Consider the following 19,879-nt stretch of genomic DNA (forward strand, 5'->3'; position numbering starts at 1 on the left):
GCCAGTAATGTAGAGCAGGTTTACTCTGCCTTGTGCCCCACGGTCCTGTCTCTTGGCTGTCCAGGTCACGGGCTTAGCTGGAGCACTTCACAACTACCTTCTAGGGTAAGCACACCTTTTTCTTCCTGTGGAAACAGGAGCTGTCAGACAGGATAAGAGGAATGGTTCACAGCTAAGGCTTGGTCAGATAGGCACTGGAAAGCTCACCTCCGAGGTTTAGCTACAAAACACTGCGGCCCAGCAGCTGACCTAGGTGACAACTTGACTGGAGCCAAGGTAGCATATCAAACTCTAGCACAGCTTACTCTGCTTCTCCTAGCTCAGGTGTCTCTGTCCGGCCTTTGCTCTCCACCTGCATGCAAAACGAAGAGAACGTTCATATGGAGGGCAAACACTACTAAATGCTCTCTGTGCACGGAGTTGGCTGGGGAATGGAAAAAGATAGGGCAGCTAAAACCAGAACAGGCTCCCTTGCTGTGTTAAGTCTGTTCCGAGGGCAAGGAAGCCACTGCGTTGAGTAGGAATCTGGAGGATGAACTCTGAGGTGCTTCCTGCGTGTGTTTGTTCTTCGAGTGGGACAGTTGCTTTACAGGATACTGACAATACAGGCCCAGTCTGTTGACTTTTCCAGATGTTGATTGTCCTGCTTTGAAGTTTCTTCCTGTTCTTTTAGTTGTTTGTGCATCTGAATGGTGGGCTAGATGTACTGCTTGTTAAACAAATAATTAAACCTTGAGAGCTTTGAAATCCAGTATGTTTAATTAATGAGCTTTGCTCAGTTGATGAAAAGATGTGTACTTGATTCATTACAAAACAAGTATAGTATTTTCAGTAGCGAACTGTTATGACAATTTGAAGTGTTTACCAGTTTGTTAATATTTTCTTTTGTTAAACCTTAAAAAACACTCAAGCAGAAAATCAAGGCTTCACGCAACGTTTGCTATGTAAACCCATTATTAGTGTCGTCTTGTGTATTGTCTCACCCACATGCTACATCTATGTGCTTTCTCCCATCTCCTCCTCTGCAAAACTGAGCTGCCTTACAGTCTGGGATTAGGGTTAATGATTACTTTGAGATCTTGCAGTACCTTGTACCAAGGTCTGTGATGATGCCCTGTGGTGCTTGGTGCTGTACAAGCGCAAAAACCCCAGTCCTAGCTCAGAGTTTCAATAGCTCTCATAAATACAGGCATCAGCCGTAATGCCTTGTGACAGCGCTTAATTACTGCTGCATTGACTTCCAAAACTGAAGCACTCCTGAAAACTGTTTCATCTTGTGCTTTAAGTTTTACATCCAACCTAAAGGCATTTCATTTAGGGTAGAGAGAAAAACAGAGGTAGACAAGGGTCACCGTCTCCTAGTCTATGGGGTTCGGATGTTAAAATGAGGTGCTGAAATAGTCCCTTCCCATAGCAGCGCGATCGCAGGGTAGGTTGTGGACCACCACAGCGAGGTCCCCACCTGAGCAAGCTGCCACCAGCTCAGGAAGATCACAGGAGGGGGATTAGGTTTTGGATATTTTCACCTTGCATGCCAGAGGAGCCATCCAGATTTCTGTCACTGGCATCTCCTTCCCACAGGCTGGAGATCCAGCATTGCTCTGCTGTGTGAGCCACCTGCAGAGTGAAAGCACCTATGAGATCTTTTAATTATGGTGTTTTCCCTAACCCAGATAGTTTAGCAGCAGGGAGGACATACTATTTCCATGTCTCTCACCAGCAGCATTGCAAAAAAGGGTGAGGTAGGGCTCACCTTGCCACGTGCTGCAGTGTCCAGCACCAGGGAGGAGCCCATCCTGTCTCCAGTTTGGGGCAGAAAACAGAGGCAGAGGCCTTCAGGAATAAAACAGATTCCAACCATTCCCTTTACTCTAAAGTTGGAAACATCAAAATATGTGAAAAGTCAAGATCCAGATTCTGCTTGGAGAATTACTGCTCCCCAGGCAGGTTTCTCATGTCCTCTCTCTCTGTTTTATGGGTTTTCCATAATAAATAGGGACCAAAGGATGAAAAAACAGCATAGCCCATAATTTCTGCTCTCCTATGACTTAAGCTTTAAGGAACAGCACTGAAATCAGTAAATTTACAGCAGCATAGTTGAGGTCAACTTTTGACCCTGCATTTCCCCTGTCACCTCATCTTCCGTAGCAAAAATGTTCCTGATGAAGCTCTGAGGAGTGATTCAGTCCACACCTGAGCGTGCAGGGTCGAGCTGTGCATTTTTGGGAGGGTTTGACAGTAGGAAAGGGAAAGATATATGTATAGTGCATGCCATAGAAAAGTCAGTGTTTAGAACAAAAAATGTGCAAATATGCAAGGGTGGACAAGGTGTACTGCCACGCTCATCCATCCTGCAGTGCCTTGGAGGGCTGGGTGTTAATGGGGGTGTGCAGAGTCAGGCACTGTCAGACTCTCCTCTTCGCCTACTGCCCTGTTGGTTTTATTTAGTGTATTTAAGGATGTATTTCTTCAGCTATGATTTTGCCCCATAGCCTCAGCAAAAAAAGCATCATGTCAGTGGATGCCCAGCACACCTCACCTCATCTGAAATGAGTCTGCCCAGAACACCCAGAGCTGGGGTGCTCATTTCTTCAGGCAGTTCCCACTTGGCCTTTACTGAAAGGAAGGGAGTGTCACATTGCATTGTGCTTTTTATTTTTTTTCAGCATATCTCCAATCTGACCAGGATGTAACATTTTTTGAGGTGCATGAGCCAATGCCAGATGAAGAGTCTGGCTGCTTCAGAGTGGTTTTCAAAGGCAAGCCCCAGAGCACAAGAAGATATGAGATTTGAGGAATGGAGGGACATGTAGAAGTATGCATTTGCAGGGCCACAGGATCCATTATGCAGCCAGAGTGATACCTACATGCTCATAACGCGCTTCCCAGAGCTCTCACACTCTCAAATGTTTCATTACTGAACCCTCAGCTTTGTCGTCCTGCGTAGCCAGTCAGTATTCTTCCATCCAGAGAGTTGTGTAGCTGTGAAAGACCTATAATAATAGGTGAAATCATGCTCTGAAGTCATGCTTTCCAACAGGATTGACTGATAATGAATTACTGTTCTGGTTTCTGTGGTGGGAGAGCTGCAGTCTTAGCAAGCTCATGCAGAAAATATAGAGGGCAGAAATTAATAACTATTACATATTGGGCCAGAACATTGCAGCCTTTATTCAGTCTGTGAGTGAAGTATGTTATTTTGCGGTGGAGTATTTGATTGGAAATGGAGGCTTAGACCTCCTAATTCTGGATTGGATTCTCATTTTTAAAGGCTCAGATCTAGGAAGGTGTGTCCACGATTACCTCAGTGTACGCAACCTGAAATGGTCGATCATTGAGCCATCACACAAGCTGGATGTGAAGCCAAATAGATATTTAAAGCTGTTTGACAGTTTTTGGGAACTAAGTCTGCCATGCAGATGTGCACTGGCAATCACAGCTCTTTACAGAGGAGCATTTCATGGTTATAACCTCACAGTGCCCTGTTGAAACCAAGGGCCCCGGGAGGAGTGTTGTGATGAGGAAGTCATGAAGCTGTGATTCTTGTGACACTTCTCTGTCATCTCCCGTGGTGATGTGTCACTTGGCTCTGCCTCTGTTTAGATCCAGTTCCAGGGTGCAGGAGGTTCCCCTCCTCTTGCACCCACTGTCTTGCCACTGACACTGTGGAACCACTACGTCAGGTTCATTCCCAGCAAAACCCAAAGCAAATAGCTTCACATCAAGGATGAACGTGACCTTTCATTCTTAACAGCTTTAAAGGAAAAAGATCAGAGAAAAACATGTCAATATATCTGACTGTACTGAGTTTTCACCTAATAGAAGAGGTCTTAGTTCCTCACCCTGAAGCTTTCTCAGCTGGGAGATTCAAACATGCAATAAACTCATTTTCTGGTGGAGTAAGTTTGGTTTCTTGGCGGGGCAGAGAGGAAAAAAGTAAAATAAAGAACACAACCTACCAATGCAATCCAGCTAATCTTGTGCAAGGAGCAGAGGTAGTATCAAAGCAAAGACTTGCATAGTTCCTTTACCAGATGTGCAGACAAACTGCTCCTCGAGCATTGCTCGGTGCCATCTGAGTGGGGAGCAGCAGTTTAGCAATTAAAAGCAGGGTCAAAAGATGAGTTCATTAAGTTATTAATGAAAAACCCAAACCCTGCAGAAATCCAATGAGATGCTTGTCACAGCTATTGCATGGCTATTTCTTGGCTTCCACAAGCATAACTCTGTTATGAGCAGTATCATTGTTACGTGGTAAGACCAGGGGATTTGCTCTATGCTGAGCACCAAGGAGCTTTTCCAGACCTACCTCTGTCTCATCCAAAAATAGAGCAAAGCCTCACAGCTCCATAACAGGGAGGCATGGCCCATATACAGACCTGGACCACAGGGGTTTGCTATTTCTGCTTGCTCAGCTGTCTTACACAGCCACTGTAGAGAAGGAGGTACTAGAAGCAAGTGCAAGCAGCACTAGAGGAAAAAAGAAGTGGAAGTGCAGAGCTCTGCTAAGAGAAAATGTTCCTCTCTCTATTCAACCCATATTAACGTGCTAAATGTGAAGTTTAAATAATAGGCAGATAATGCATTTGAGGTCCACAAAGTGAGTGGACTGGACATGTACAATAGTTGGGAAAAGCTCACTTTGCGTCTGTAATAAAGATCAGTTTAAAGTTAATAGATCCGCTAGCCACACACATGGCTTCACTTCTGTAGCTTATTGCAACTTGTATTTTAATTGGCTTTTCGATTTGTTCCTGATCACTGATCCATGGAGGATGCTTGCTATATCATATTTTGGCAGGAATCATAGTGTATACGTGGAAAGCAGAACCAGTAATATGTTATTTATAATTGACCAGCATGACATCTATGGGTTTATCTGGAAGCCAGCATAGCTGATTGCAGTGTTCACTGCCAGGAGACCCAGCTCTGGAGAGCAATTGGCAGGACAGAAGAAGAACAAGTTTAGAGTTCAGTTTTTCTGAGCTGGAGTGTATTTAGTCCAGCTTTCTATTAAGAATTCTGCCTAATTTGCAAGGTGATTTTTTTGGATGGCTTACAAGAAAATTAAGTTTCAACATACCAATTTCTTCTGGTATGACTATTGCCAGCAGATCTACCTGAAAAACCTTTACCTTTCGGGCTGGGTAGGCAATGCTTTTCTTTGCTGATCACTAGAGGGGGTACTGTCTAGCATGTAAACAATTGTCAGGCACTTCATATCCTTTGACAAATAAATCGTTGCCCCTTTGTGCCTTTAAGTATGCCCAAGTGCCCACTGCAGAAGGCCTAGGGAGACACACAGCAGGAGGGAGATGTTGTCTGAGACTCCCTATACCCTGACCCACACGGATGGGATGTGTTTCTCCCTTCACAGTTTTCCTTAACAACCTGCATGGAACAGAAACAAGCAAGGAGACTGTTTTTAAGGAAGAAGTCTACTTGTGATAGATAATAACATGTATGTGTGGTCAGGTAAACGTACAGACTGCTTCCCCAAGCTGGTATTAATTTCAAGCCTTTGCAAGCTCAAAATTGCCTGGGACCGTGTTTGTGGGGATGCTGGCTCCACCTCTGCCAGGGATGCCGCTGTTCCCATAGCAACTCACCATCTCCCTTTTTAGTCTTTCCCTTCCCTTTGATCAGACAAGATAATTCCCAGATACAGAATGAGCTAACAGTGTCCTGGTGCAGTACAGTTTGCAGTAATGCTTGGTTAGGAGGAGCATGCCCCCTGATACTTTCCCAGTGCGGGCTGGTGCAACCACCATCACTTGGCCTCTTCTGCTGAGAGGCTTCAGTGAGAAAAGGCAGGACTCTGCAAAGCTCATGCACACGCAGACACTGGAAAAGTCTGTGTCCATGGCCCCTTAAGTTTATAGCAACCATATCTAGTCTTCAGAATTTTTGTGTTTCTTGCCAAGACTCCATGCCACAGTTCCTGCAGCACAGTGAGCCACCAGACCCCAGCAGCAATGATCCCTGGGGCACAAATCTGCTTCCCAGAGTGCAATGACCCACCATCTCTACAGCAAGGCAAGAGAGCCCCTGTGCTCTCCTCACCCTGACGCTGAAAGCTGCAAGAGTTAGATCAGTACTCCTAGTTTTGAAGAGCAGGTAGAAGCACAAGGAAATATAAGATTTTATGGTTTTTTTAACTCAGAGTATAGACAATGTGGCAATTTTTAAACAGCTCTGTGCAGCTTCCTTTGTATTTCTGCAGCACTCTTTCTGTTGAGAGATGACTGCAGGAGAAGGTTAAGTTAGGAAAGTTAAAGAGGCATGTCTCTGCTAAAGCCTTTCTCAATTGCAGTCACTGTTTCAAATGACTTGGATGCATGCTCTCCTTTTCCCCTACAGTTGGCCATGGGCAGAGTGAGGGTGATCGTATGGTGGTCTCAGATTTCCACGTCTTCATCAGGGACAGCTTGCAGCACATTGATCTCATGAAGAAAGAGCACCCCGAGTTGCCCATTCTCATTCTGGGGCACTCCATGGTAAGCACCATCCCCTACCCTTCCCGGCAGCACCCAGGACACGTGCCGTAGCAAAAGCAAAACTACAAGCAACCTTCCCTTCCACTTCAATCCCTGGCTGATTTGCCAGCATGCCTTACCCCACGAGATCTGTCTTGAGCACAGTCAGTCCTTAACTTTTCTACCTGGATCAGAGCCCTAATTAGTGCCATTTGCAACAATGGGTCTATTTTTTTAATAGGACTGTTCATTCGCACTGGGTACATGGCAAGTCCCACCACCTCTTTGCAACATTGGGCTTCTTTCATTTTTACTAGGAGTTTAAGCCCTCCAAAGCTTTGTGAGCAGCTAGGGGATGAAGCACGAAAATACCCTGTAGCCTCATTCTGTTAAACAACCTAACAGGAAAATGTACCAGGGATTAGGGCTGCAAAAACAAAGGAACTGATTTGGTGAACAGATCTGAAATCTGATTCTGACAGCACGGGCCAAATCCCTTTATTCAGGCTAGCAGTATTCCCACCGATGTCATTGATCTGCTCTCCCTGCCTTCCTGGAGGAGAAGAAAATGAATGAGTACTTTGGGATTCAGCCCATGCTCAGATAAACAAGTGTTCTTGCATAAGAAGGCATGGCATGCTCTGAAGTGCTCGCTGTGCTCCAAAGCTGCTGTAACAAGGAGCTAATTTCCCAGTGAGGTCTTTGAGATGCATCTCGCTGCTGCTCCATTTAACAAGCCCCTGGTTCTCCAGCAGCGTGGAATTTCACCAAATATTCCCCTTGGAAACTAATCCTCTGCAAACTTTCCTGAGCAAGCCAGCCAGTTCCCTTGTTATCTGCCTCACCCCACCAACCCCTGCCCTCACACTCTGATCCACGGGCTAGGCGCTCGCTGTCGGGCCCTGGGCACAGCGCTCTGGGGCTGGGCACACTGAAGAGGAGAATATTTAACTTCCAGTAATTAGTGAAGATTTTCACATGCTGGATGGCAGTGTTGCTGTTGCCCAGGTTACAAGTGCCACAAGCACAGAGCGAGCCCAGCTTCTCAGCATCCTCCTGATGCAGCACCCATCTGTCACACCGACAGAGCCTATAACTTATTTTTCAAGTCCTACCTGAACTACCGCTTTGGAGATTTTCTCCTTAGTCCTTTTAACTGAGGAAGACACAAGGCATCCTAGGGAGCTGCCGGACATTGCACAGAGAGTCAAGTTCAGTGTAACATGAGGGTTTATAGCAAAATAACAGAAAACCAGTTTCTTCTCCCTGACAAGAACCAGATGCTTGTAGTGGCCCTGCTCCTCCAGCCTTCCTCACTGACCACACTGCACTCTCACTGGAGCAGAAATAACTTGCTTATTTGGACTAAACACCTTCCAGTAACAAGATTACTATACAAATGAGATGTTGACACTTGTATTATAGCTGTGGGCTGTTATTTTGCATTGCAGGGGGGAGCCATCTCCATTCTGACAGCTAGTGAGAGACCCAGTGAGTTTTCAGGCATGCTGTTAATCTCTCCTTTAGTGGTAGCCAGCCCAGAAGTCGCCACTCCCATCAAGGTAAGATCAAACCTGCATTGCACCTCGTCACTCTGCTCTTCCACTGAAGGAAACGCACTAAGACCTCTAGCCATAAAATGCAAAACCCCGATGAGATCTGTGCCACCCTGATGCCAGGCAATGCTTCTCTTCTAAGTGCCTCCCCCTTAGTTCCACCTACTTTTCAGAGGGCAAGTGAATCTTGAACTTGTCCAGAAAAACTTATTTAAATGAGAGTCGGGTAACGATGCTACCTCGGAAGGTGGTAGCAGACTGTGCTTTCTTCACCACACCCTGCGGCAGCCCACACAGTGCTGTCCTTTCCCTTCCTCTTCTACAGTTTTCTTCCTGACTCATACAGAGTCTAGTATAGTTGCAACAGGGGCTGCTGGCTAAGTCAGGCCAGGGTTATTTTTGGTGTTTGGGGGATGACCAGTTTCTAAACAGAACTAGAGCTCTTGAGTCCCAGGAGTCCTTCATGAACCTCAAAGGAGACTTTGAGCTAAAGCGTCGCTGCCCCAGCAATGTCCCATTTGGCTTGGTACCATAGCTAGTTCTTGTCCAGACATCTCCTTCGGTTCGCATTTAGGTTTCACACCCCTCCCATTCCGATCTCCCTTCCAGAGCTACTTCTGATCCAAATTTGCACTGCCAGTTTGCCCTTTCCCAGGAACGCTCTGCAAGGCAACTGACCCTCAGTTGTCCCTTCCTTTCTGGATTTTTAAAAGAATCAAAAACAATCCTAAAAGAAGCTGGAAGCAAAGAGAAGGACCAGTTAAGCCAGTAGGAAGGACAGACCATCTCGTTCCCACAGGATTTATTCCTTTATCCTTTTTCCCTAGACTCTTCTCCTAGGGCTAGCTTCTTGTTTTAATCTACTTGTAAGATATTTCTCTTGGGTTTGTTTTTTTCTTCTGAGAGATAGGAAACAGATTGCCTCAGCTTTCCGTATAATTCTGTCACATCTTCTGCTGTAGCCAAAGCCATCTACTGACCTCACAAATCATTACAAGCACCAAAGGGTTCTTTTTAATCACCGTGCCCTTGCACTGGGAGAAGCACATTAAGACCTCTATCCTTAAAAAGTAAAACCCTGCTGAGATCTAGACCCAGTCAGCATTTTCATTCTAATGCCTCCCCCATGGCCCCACCTATTTTTCAGGGAGAAGCTCAATCCTGAAGTCGAGTCTGGGAAAACTTATTTAAGTAGGAGTCAGAGCACCAAAGTGTATTTTTAGGAGGCTGATAGCTGATTCTTCACAGGTGAGGTTATACCTGACTCAGCATAAGGGTCCCCTGAGCACCAGTGCACCTGTTTGTTCTTACTCTGGAAAGGAAAAAAGAAAAAATATTAAGAAAAAATAATATAGGCTCTGAATCTGAGAGACACTGTTTGCCTTCTGTTTCTAGTCAAGTCAAGGAAAATGTGGAAAGATTTTCCTTCTTCTACAGCTACACCTCTTGCTGGATGCTAAACCCTTTCAGGAGTAAGGACTTACCAGTTCTGTGGGAACTAGTATTACTGTAGTCTGGTTCCTTGCAGATCTGTACCAGATTGTTGCTTTATTTCAGTGTAGGAAATCCTAATCTCTAACTGAACTGTTTGGGAGGTGTTTATATAGTCTCTTTCCTAGAGTCTCTCACAGGCAGTGATACAAGCACACAGGGAGTTTCTTTCAAATCTATAGTTGCATCTTGAAATTGATAAAAACCCTAGTTGTTCCTGAAATACCTCTGCTGTCGAATTTAGTTGAAATCAGTCCTAGAGTTGAAAAGGTGCTTGCAAGAGGAAGGCGTGAAAATGGGCAGCATATTCCTGCATAAGCCACATTTTCCATAAAGCTGAGCTGAAACACTTGTGTGCTTTTTTTTCCCTCTGAGGCACAAAAGCTTTAGTTTTTCCCTTGGAACTGGTACTTCTCGGCCTTGGGCCATTTCCCAAGGACCACTGCATTCATCGCTTTGCTGGGGAAGTTTCCAGCTGAGCAAGAATTTACCTTGGCCTAAACAAACGAGGGCTCAAGGCAACAATAACAGTGGGCCAGATCACACCCTGGGTCCTTCAGTCTGTCTGAGAAATACCTTCCCTCGCTGCAGAACCAGCCCTGGCAGCAGCAGAAAGGCAGCACCATTGCAGACTACATGCAGGGAAATCAAATTATGCGCTTTGCAGAAACAATTTCATCAATGCCCTGTAAATCCTGTATCCTGATAGAAGCATCCAGTTGCACATCCAGTGGAGAGGGATCTTGCTGCCTTCCGCCTTTTCTTCTCAATCAATCTGAACAATATTCATCTCTGAATTCTCAAAATTTCAAAGGATGCAAAGAGATGGGAGTCACATATACTGGCAAAGAGCAGAGCACAGGTAATAAAAGTATTTCCCACTATCAAATGCTATCAGATGCTTTAAAATCAGGTGGGCAGGACAATCCCTTAAGAAACATTTCCTAGTGATTAATCCTGTACTAACCCTCAGTTATTCCTTAAGGACTCAGTACACAATATTCTGTCTTTACTTTTTGTGTTTTCCGTTTCGCCTCCTTCTGATTTATTGCTTTCCAACCTGACTGGGCATCACGTTGTTCTGGTACTTGAACCTCCCAATCATTCAGCCTGAATCTGCACCCACTAACAGTGTGGAGGACTGTTTCTAAAGATATAGTCAAACTGGAAGAAAGTCCTATATCAAAACCTCTTATTTTGGCTTTGCTGTGGTCTGTCCAGTTTAGCGGAGATGTTAGTCATCAGGTTCACACAACCATACAGGAACTGGTTTGGTATCCAGGTGTGGAGACACCGTATCTGATACATATCATACCCCTCTGATAACACCGTCCAGTTGCTCTCAACCTGATCTCTGTAGCTCACCACAGTGTCTCTTCTAGAGACTTGTCATCTCAGTCAAATGAGCCTGGCTAGCTTAGCCGGTTCAAACATTTTCATAAATGCAGCTCATTTGTAGCTGAAATGAATGAAAGGGTATCCACACAAGCAGTTTGGCAAGCAGGGATCATGGCAGAGAGAAACAAGCACATGGAGGTGTGGAAGGGACAGGGATTGCTCCATTCAGAAGAAAAGTGTCTACACTGCAAAGCATCCATATAGTTAAACTGATGCAAAAAAACATGAAATCCGCTTAAAGTTACGCTTCCAGTCAAGAGACAATATTCAGCCATCTATTTCAATCATACTCCAAGATATTTTCATAGACAAGGAAGGGCTGGATTCGAACACTGTTAGTATTTTGCACACCTGCGGTGGCCCTGAGCAGCAACAATAACCTCTGCACAGCAGCGTCATCCTCAGCCCAACCAGCAATAACTCCATCATTGCATCACCCATTCTTGATCATTTGGCAACAATTCTTTCAAGAACCAACACTTCCACTTCAAACCAGCAGGGAGATAAATCTATCAAATATCATAGAATCACAGAATGGCCTAGGCTGGAAGGGACCTTAGAGATCATCTAGTCCAACCTCCCTGTCATGGGCAGGGACGCCTCTCAACTAGATCAGGCTACTCAAGGCTCCGTCCAACCTGGCCTTGAACACCTCCAGGGAGGGGGCAGCCACAACATCTCTGGGCAATTTATTCCAAAGTCTTGCCACCCAGCATTGCAACAACATGGCTTTTAATTAAAGTCCAGCATGTCACAAACTGTATCACAGCACTTAAAAATCAGTGAAGGCCGAGGGCAACCTTTTGATTTTTTTATTATAACATAAAACTTGATTTTCCTGGCTATGACCTTGCCTCCAAGAATCACCAAAGTTACATCTGAATTTTAAGGGTGTGCTACAAGGTCATTGGTAGGCTGTGGGGCTGGGATGATAAAAACGTGTCATTCAAACAGAAAAATGGCCACACTGAATCTGACAAAAGCCTGTCCAGCCTGTCATTGCTGACACAATGCCATAGCCAGTGAGGGGCTCAATGTACTGGAAGACAGTGACAGTGGCAGTAGTCATATCCACCCCAAGGCACACACGTGTTCTCAAATCTGCTGTGAGTCTTTAGTGCTTTTCACTCCTGGATGCCTTTGACTCAACCTTGCGTTATTCCTCCAATATCATAATTACCCTGTCATGTATCATCTGCAGTGTGAAATGTCAGGGCACGCTTCAGGAGGGATTGTGTATCAGCAGAAACAGAGAACGTAGGTGACAGCCTACCTGCAAGCATTAGCTCTGAACATGAAAGGGCCATTAAACAGACCAACAAACACTAATTGCATATTTTCTGACTTTAGTGGCGATCGCTTAATTAAAGGCAGCTATCAAAGATCAGAGCAGAACCCTGGTATCAACGTGCTTGTAGTGCTATTGAAATGAAAGATGTTGCCCTTCCTTTTGCCAGCGGTTTTGAGCCTGGGCTGCTGAATGCTTTTGTGTTTCATTCCCAGGAGACAAGTGAGCAATGGATTTTCTTAGCCAACGCACATTTTGCTGTTGTTTATTTACAGGCTCCTTGGAGAATATGCTTATCAAAAAGAGTGCAGCCTAGGCAACTACTGCAAATTGCACCAAGCATCATTTAGGCCCTGCAGCCTGAATTCAGAGCTGTGGCAGCAAGGAAAGGGCAGTAAAATGGCAAAACCCAGCCCTTATAAAAGTGGCCTTTTTAGAAATTAATTTGTGAATTCAAAAAAGCCGAAGTACAATGAAGTTGTGATGTTGCATGTGGACAGACAGCTGACGGCATTTCAGACTAGCACACCCACTCCCTGATGAAGCAGTTTAAAGACTTTCTCTTTAAGAGAAGTGTTTTAAATATAGGACAGAACTTTCTCTGGTGTCAGTTGACATTTCTCAACTATTTAACTTGCGTGCTGATTCCCATCAGCTCAGGATTTGGGCCTCTGTTATCTCTCTTGCTATAACTAGCTCTTTATCTGCTTGCTTTCCTCTCACGCAGGTTTTTGCAGCGAAAGTGCTCAACTTTGTCCTCCCAAACCTGTCACTGGGATCGATAGATCCAAATGCAATTTCCCGGAACAAGAAGGAGGTGAGAACCTTAATGCTATTTAAAGTCATTGCATAGTCTTGTCCCAGTCCTGCCATTTCTCTTAAAATAAACCCCACAAGTGTTTTGCTAAATCATGAGGGCAAGATCTATGCTCGGTGTAAATAGGTGAAAAATCTCTAAAGTCAGTGGAACTGAAGGAAATCAGCTGTTCTTCCCTTCAGCATGCCTTGCACCCAGAGCTACCCTGGGTACAACACCTAACAGAGACCTGTGCTGCGGCTGTGGTGGAGAGCACACGAGAACCAGGTTTGTCTCTGCTGCACCAGCAGCCACAAAAAACAGCTCATACAGGTTGCAAACACACAGCTTAAAGTCAGCTTTTCCAACCCTGCTCTTTGCAGGGAAACCGTGCAAAGCCCTGCAGTGCTGGAGATCAGTTTTCCTGCTTTCCTTCACGTTGTGCCAAATGCATTCAAACAGAGAAGAGCATGCTTGCCCCAAAGACCTTGGTACAAGGTCTCCTGGATCACATGGTGGCTCTGCTACAGCCTTTCCAAACAAATGACACATTCTTGCTGCACATGAGAATAATACTTAAAAGAGCTGCAACTGAGGCAGCCCTTGTAACAACTCAGCTCCAGCCCCAGCGCCGTGGCTGCAAGGAACTGTTCCAGAGTGAAGGTTTTGTAGTGTCACCACAGCTTGAGACTCCTCTCCCAGTCATGCCCACGTCTAGTAAAAGCTGTTGCAGCCTATTGGTGCCATCACTGGCAAAACCAGATATCATTGCAACTGCTGTGACAACAGCTAACAGGAGTTTTTCTTTGTCACTGCTGTGGGAGGAGTGAAAAGAGGGAGACACAAACTGGAAGTGAATGAACGTGCTTTGGCTGGACCCAGAACTTGATACATTTCAGAAATCAACTTGAATCATAGAAAATGGCACCCAAGGGTGTCTCAAAAGCACGAGAGCTTCACTGGTGTAGTGGTCAGTTGCTCCTGTGGTTTCATGTCAGCTTGCCTCTCGCTGACAGATGCTGTAATTCTTCCTGCCGTTCGTGCAGCAGTTGGTATCTTAAGTAGAAGTTAATAAATTGCCTTCCTCTGGGGAGCCACCTCAACTCGAGGTGGAAGACTGAAAGGAGCAAAGACACATCAGCAGCTGCATGAGCTCAGTGCATTCGGCTGCAGCGTATCCCAGCTCTTCAACTCAATGATTCGGTAAACTGGAAAGTAAAGAGTCTCCCAGAATAGCCTCAAGGCTTTCAGGATTATTTCTTGGCTCTGCCAAGGAGGTTTCTTTGGTCAAATGACTTTCAGTTCACTTACCTGTGAATGGAGCATAACATTTCAACGGGTTGAAGACAGAAAGTTTCAAGGAGCTGAGGAAAGGAAGATGGGAGAGAGTTCCTAGGAAACTGTGGGGACTATCTTCAGCAAGTTCATGTGCATCCACTGATGCACCATATGACATAGTTTCTGAAGTACCATATGAAGCTGCACAAAATATATACTCAGGAAGAAGGCTGATTCCAGTCAAGCTGTAGAAACTTGTTCTTAATTATATTCAGCTGCCAAAACTTGTTGCATATAATTCAGAGAAAAGGTTGCAGTTAGAAAACCAATTCACTAAAATCACACAGAAGCAAGTTTTCACTTCTGCATTTGTATCTGGAGGATAAAAGCAATCAGTGCTCTGGAGCAGGAGAGGGATTTAGGAGTGTTACCCATGACCTGAAGAGTGAGCGTGGCTGGGACGTGTGGGCCTCTGCCTCCTTCTGCACTTGGACTCTGTGCTGCAGCTTTTCTGTAAGGGCAGCTGGATCCTCTGCTGGAAGGTGCTAATGCTGCACTAAATAGCTTTACAGGAGAAAAGTGATGATGTGGAGACATCCTGAATAGTAATAATGCATTTAGAAAAGTGTCAGTCAGCTCCTTTAATGTGGTGTGCAATATTGACTGAGCATCTCCATGTTAGGGTGATAGGAATCACCACAGCAACTGCTGGACATAGTTTATAATAAATGCTTTTGTGTGTGTGTGTGTGTGTTGTCTTCCTACCCAAATAATTGCTGCTGCTTCCTCTGCTCTATGATGCTCCAAGACTCAAGAGCTTCCTTTGAGCATTGTTTTTCCTCTACCTTTTCTGTGGAGCAAGGAAAAGCCTTTTTGCAGTGGATAAAAGTGTAGGTCTGCTTCATTAGAGTGCTTATAACGGAGCAGTCTTCAAAATGAGACCACAACTCCCTCCTTGCTGTGCTGCCTGCACACCTGCAAGTGAACATACAGCTGATACAGCAGCTGTGCACTGCGACATAAAGCGCTTTCCTGACCATTTTCCAACACCAGGATTTGAGGCTCCAGGCACATACTGAAGGCAACAGAGCATTTTGGTCCTCTGCTGCCTCTAACCCACTCTCTGCCCTCCTTTTGGACTCAAGACGCTCAGCTTCAAAGCACACAATGTGCTGGAAATATCCATTATTTATATGTTAAACACGTTCTCCTGCCAGACCAACTTTCTATAGAAATATTTTTGGGACATCGTCCAAGATTTTCCTGATGAGTTTGTGTTCCCAGCAGGCTGTCCTCAGGGTGTAGGGACTGAAACACAGGATGGTATGGAAATGCTTGTTTGATCTTCGTGCTATATCACATGCAAGAGACACAAAAGAGAGCAAGAACCAACCCAGTTGTCTTATTCCAAGGAGGAATAACATCACAGGAGCAGGCACCCCTTTACCTTGTTAATCTTTGTTAGCTGCCTTGCTTTCAGTGGAGCAGTCCCCCTGACTTTACTCTTGCTCCTGCAGAGTCAACATAGGATGTGGCTGTAATTACCTTATAATGAATTTACTGCTCTGCCAAATGCAAAGGGGAGGTGCAGATCTCTAAGCAGGGCATTGCAGTGGAGCAGACGCCCTGATCGTTGCTTCTGTCTTAGAATTACATAAAGAGAAAAAAGAGCTGTTGTGATGGACTCTGCAGAGCATTTGCGGGACCGCGGCTGGGAGCAGTCGCAGCTCTCCTGGGGTCACCCTCCCTCCCTCGCCCCCGCTGCCTCAGAGCTCGGTGTGCCAACGGGAGCTCTGGGCTTGCAGGGTTTGCCATTTATAGCTTGCAGAATATAAAGCCCATTCCCTATCGTTCCCTCTTTCCCCAGCAAGCTGCTGCTTTGTACTCGCCCCATGCACTGAACGTTAACTCTGAGAAGGATTCCTGTTCATTGACTGGGAACAGGATCCTCCCCCTGCAGTCCTGATCGATCTGGATTGGGACTGGGTTATTATTTTTTCCCCTTCCATCGTCTATACAAAAATATTTGTTGGCTGCTCCGTAGCTACAAAAAACCCTGTTCTTTCAGAAAAGAACAAGAGAAAGAAAGAAACCCATTAGGTCATTCTCTTCGCATTTATGGGGCTGGGGAGGGGGCCAGCTCACATTAATTCATCAACATTGTTTTACTCCATGGGAAGGGAATTTCTGTCAATCCATCCGCTCACCCCTCCTCATTTCCACCTCCTACAAAGTCCCTCATTTGTTGCCTTCAGTTAAAAAAAAACCCCAAAATTAAAGAAAGAAACGCATCTCAAAGCTGTGTTGCTTTAGCGCAGCACTGTGACATAGATCCAGGCAAGTAACTCCCAGATTAGGCTGAAGCCAGTTGCTAAGTAGCCAGTGCAACATGGTAGTTTTGCTCAAAATCCTGATGAAAAGCCAACATGTTTGGCTGAAAATATCAGGGTAGACCCAGCCGTTAACAGGACAGCTAGCAACAACACACCGGGCGGTTGGTGTTTTGGAAGTCAAAGCTGAACTTTTCCCATGAGCACACTCCCGAGAGGGTGCTTCTTTCTAAACAGCGGCAGCTCCTTGCCCTTCCAAAGTACTTTGCCGAGCAGGCAGGGTATGACAGACAGACAGGCTGAGCAGTGTAGGGGATGGAGGACGTGGGTGGGGGTTTCTGCACCAACAAGCTGGTTGGGCACTGGAAGGATCCGTGTGGAGCCAAGAGAGCCACATGCTGTTCAGCCTCTCTGCCTCCGAGGGCCTTTAGGAGCGGACGATGCTCAGCATGTCTTACGAGTGGATCCTTTCACCTTAACCACAATGCATCTTTGCAGTGGCCTCTTACAACCAGTGTTTTCCAGTCCCTCAGTGTGCATGGGCACTTGTTTCTTTGAAAGGGAGATGCTGTGCATAAGATCCTAATGATGAGAGACGTCTGTCTCTGTGCCAAAATCTGCCCCTCACTTCAGAGTAGCTGCGATCTCGCACAGAGGCTGAAGCACAATGATGGCCTTAATCCTGCTACAGTGCATGTCTGTGCAGAGCTACGTGTGCAGGGGGTGGCCTCGTGGGTCACCTCCCACCCGTGGCCCCCTCGGGGCACATACATGCAGCAGCAAGAGGGCCTCAAGTCTCTGTAAAACGAGGGGGAATTTGAACGGGCCCCACTGCCTGTATGAAGGAGACTGGTTTTCGGCTGACCTATAAATAACCATCATTTCTATAAACATCTGCCAGGGTTGGAAGAAACTGGAGGCTGTGCCAGAGACCAACCCATAATCAAAGCATTCTGGCAAATATTGAGATGGCAGTGGCTGTGTGGGCCGTCTCCATGTACAGTATACAAATATTTACTGTAGATTTGCCTGCTGCGGTAACTACTCATTCCCAGCAACTTTCCGCACCAGCTCTTGTACATTTTTATCCTCTCACAGTCTGGCTGAGCAAGTTGTCGACGTGGGTCTTTTTTGGTTTTGCCTGTCACCTAATGCTGCGTCGTCTGTGCACCCTTTGCACCCTGAGAGGATCCCTCAGCCTGAGAGTGCTTTGCAGTCTGTAGGTGTAGGTCGTAGTCTTCATCCCCAGAGAGGGAAGACGAAAGGAAGGAATCTCTGAGCCCTCAGCAGAGAGGATAAGGACCTAGAGAGTATCAGCTTTCAAGTAACACAGTCTGAAGAACCCTCTGCAGAAGAGATGTCACATTTGAGTGACAGAAGGACATGGCAGAGGAGAAAGATGCAGGCAGGTGCCCCCATGGGAACAGTCTTTGTCTGACACTGGTTGTTTGCCCACAGAAAAAGCTTTGCCTTGAGTATTTTCTAGTGATGTAAGAGAGAAACACACACCAAGGAGTAAGCCAGGTTGTGTGAGCCACAGTAAAGACCTTGACCTTGACTCTGGTGGCAGGATGTCCTGACAGAGTAGGAAATGACCGTGCAAGCCAAGGGAAGAGACTCCTCATTGCCAGGCTGATTGCTTTGTCTTTTCTGCGTGAAATAATTGCTAACCTTAAATTACCTTTCCCTCCCTGCCAGGTGGAGTGTTACACATCTGATCCCTTGGTCTACCATGGTGGCATGAAGGTCTCCTTCGTCATCCAGCTGATGAATGCCATTGCCAGAATTGAACGAGCTCTGCCCAAGCTGACTTTGCCCATTCTGGTGCTACACGGCTCTTCTGACAAGCTCTGCGATATCAAAGGGTCCTATTTACTGATTGACACGGTGCAGAGTCAGGACAAAACACTCAAGGTCATCTGGGTTTCTTGATTTTTCGAGTATTATCCTGTCAGCTTTGGCCTGAGCTTGAGTGATTATGAGGGGTAGGGAGCCTGCTGAGCTCCCGAGAACTTGAGGCAAAGCAGGGCTGATGCGTTGGTGAGACCGAACAGACTACAGCCCCTTTCACCAGGAGGTGGTCCAAGTGCAGCCCTCCCCGGGCACAGTGTGGTGGCCTTTCACCAGCTCAGCCTGGCTGCAGGCAGGGGATGGTGGGTGACCTCAAGACCTGCCCCAGCAGCAGTTGTGTACCCAGAGGGTCTCTTCCACATGAAGCAGCTTGGTGTAGAAGTAGAGCGAGGCTCATAAGCAGGTAACGTGCTGACCCCAAAAGCTCTTCTGGACAATGCCAACTATGTGAACACCAGCCTTACTTCACGCCCCAGCGCGCAAAGGTACAGGGGGCCTTCCCAAAGTGCTGCACAACAAAAGCCACTTCACATCTGCTCATTTCAAGAGAGCCACAGCTGATTAACCAATTGTTAGCACATGAATGAGCCTGAAAGAGAGACAGGGAGACCAAGGGAAAGCTTTTGTCATTAGAAAAATAACTGGATAGTCTGGGCATAAAAGGAGTGAAATTGCACAAGGCATGATGGGAACATCCCCCATTGTCCTTTAAACTCCAAGGGCATGATAAGTATTTCCTCCTTCTTAGCAGGATCAGAAGCAAGAAATGGATGGGGCTGGGACATGCATTATCCTCCCAAAGGGCAGCAGGGTGCTCGGTAACGTGTGGAGCTGCAAGGCCAATGCCATCCTGCTCGCAGAGGGCCAGCACCACCAGTGGCATCTGATTTCATAACCTGCCACATCTAGGAAAAAAAACTGACAAGGTGTGGGCAGGACGTGTTGGACCTGTGGGTGTTGACAAGAGGGTACTGAAAGCTGTTTTGTTCATGCAGAGTTATTTTTTTTCTGTGCTAATCCCTGCTCTCTCCCTGGTTGCAGGTGTATGAGGAAGCCTATCATGCCCTCCACAAAGAGCTGCCCGAGGTCTCTACCTCTGTCTTCACAGAAATACTAACATGGATTGGCCAGAAGGTCTCAGCCGCTGGGGAAACCAGCCATACTTAAGAGCAATTGGTTTTGCAGCTCCTAACGGGTTTTGCTGGGAATAGATGCTTTTCTTAACAGAAGTCTCTCTGAAAAAGATCTAATGTGGAGGGACTCTTGGGATATTTTACCATGCACAGCATAAGGAAGGGTGGGGGGAGAGGCACAGGGTGGGGCATTATTCACTGATGTAAACGGCCATTGCCCTAATCTGGAGAAGAACCAATAGCTGTGGCAGCAGCCATCAAAGTTTTCCAGGTCAGGTGACT

The 19,879-nt window shown here is 46.2% G+C and overlaps 1 protein-coding gene across 1 annotated transcript in view; it reads left to right on the forward strand.

Annotated features, from left to right (window-relative positions):
• Positions 1-19,631, forward strand: part of MGLL (monoglyceride lipase) — a 62,218-nt gene extending 42,587 nt beyond the window's left edge. Inside the window, exons 4-8 of the mRNA XM_009872633.1 lie at positions 6,361-6,497; positions 7,928-8,038; positions 12,937-13,026; positions 18,312-18,527; positions 19,506-19,631. Of these exons, the coding sequence (XP_009870935.1) occupies positions 6,361-6,497; positions 7,928-8,038; positions 12,937-13,026; positions 18,312-18,527; positions 19,506-19,631 (680 nt within the window). The remainder of the gene's footprint in view (positions 1-6,360; positions 6,498-7,927; positions 8,039-12,936; positions 13,027-18,311; positions 18,528-19,505) is intronic.
• Positions 19,632-19,879: the final 248 nt, after the last annotated feature.

Source organism: Apaloderma vittatum, unplaced genomic scaffold (genome assembly GCF_000703405.1).
Source record: "Apaloderma vittatum isolate BGI_N311 unplaced genomic scaffold, ASM70340v1 scaffold17417, whole genome shotgun sequence".
Lineage (NCBI taxonomy): Eukaryota > Metazoa > Chordata > Aves > Trogoniformes > Trogonidae > Apaloderma > Apaloderma vittatum.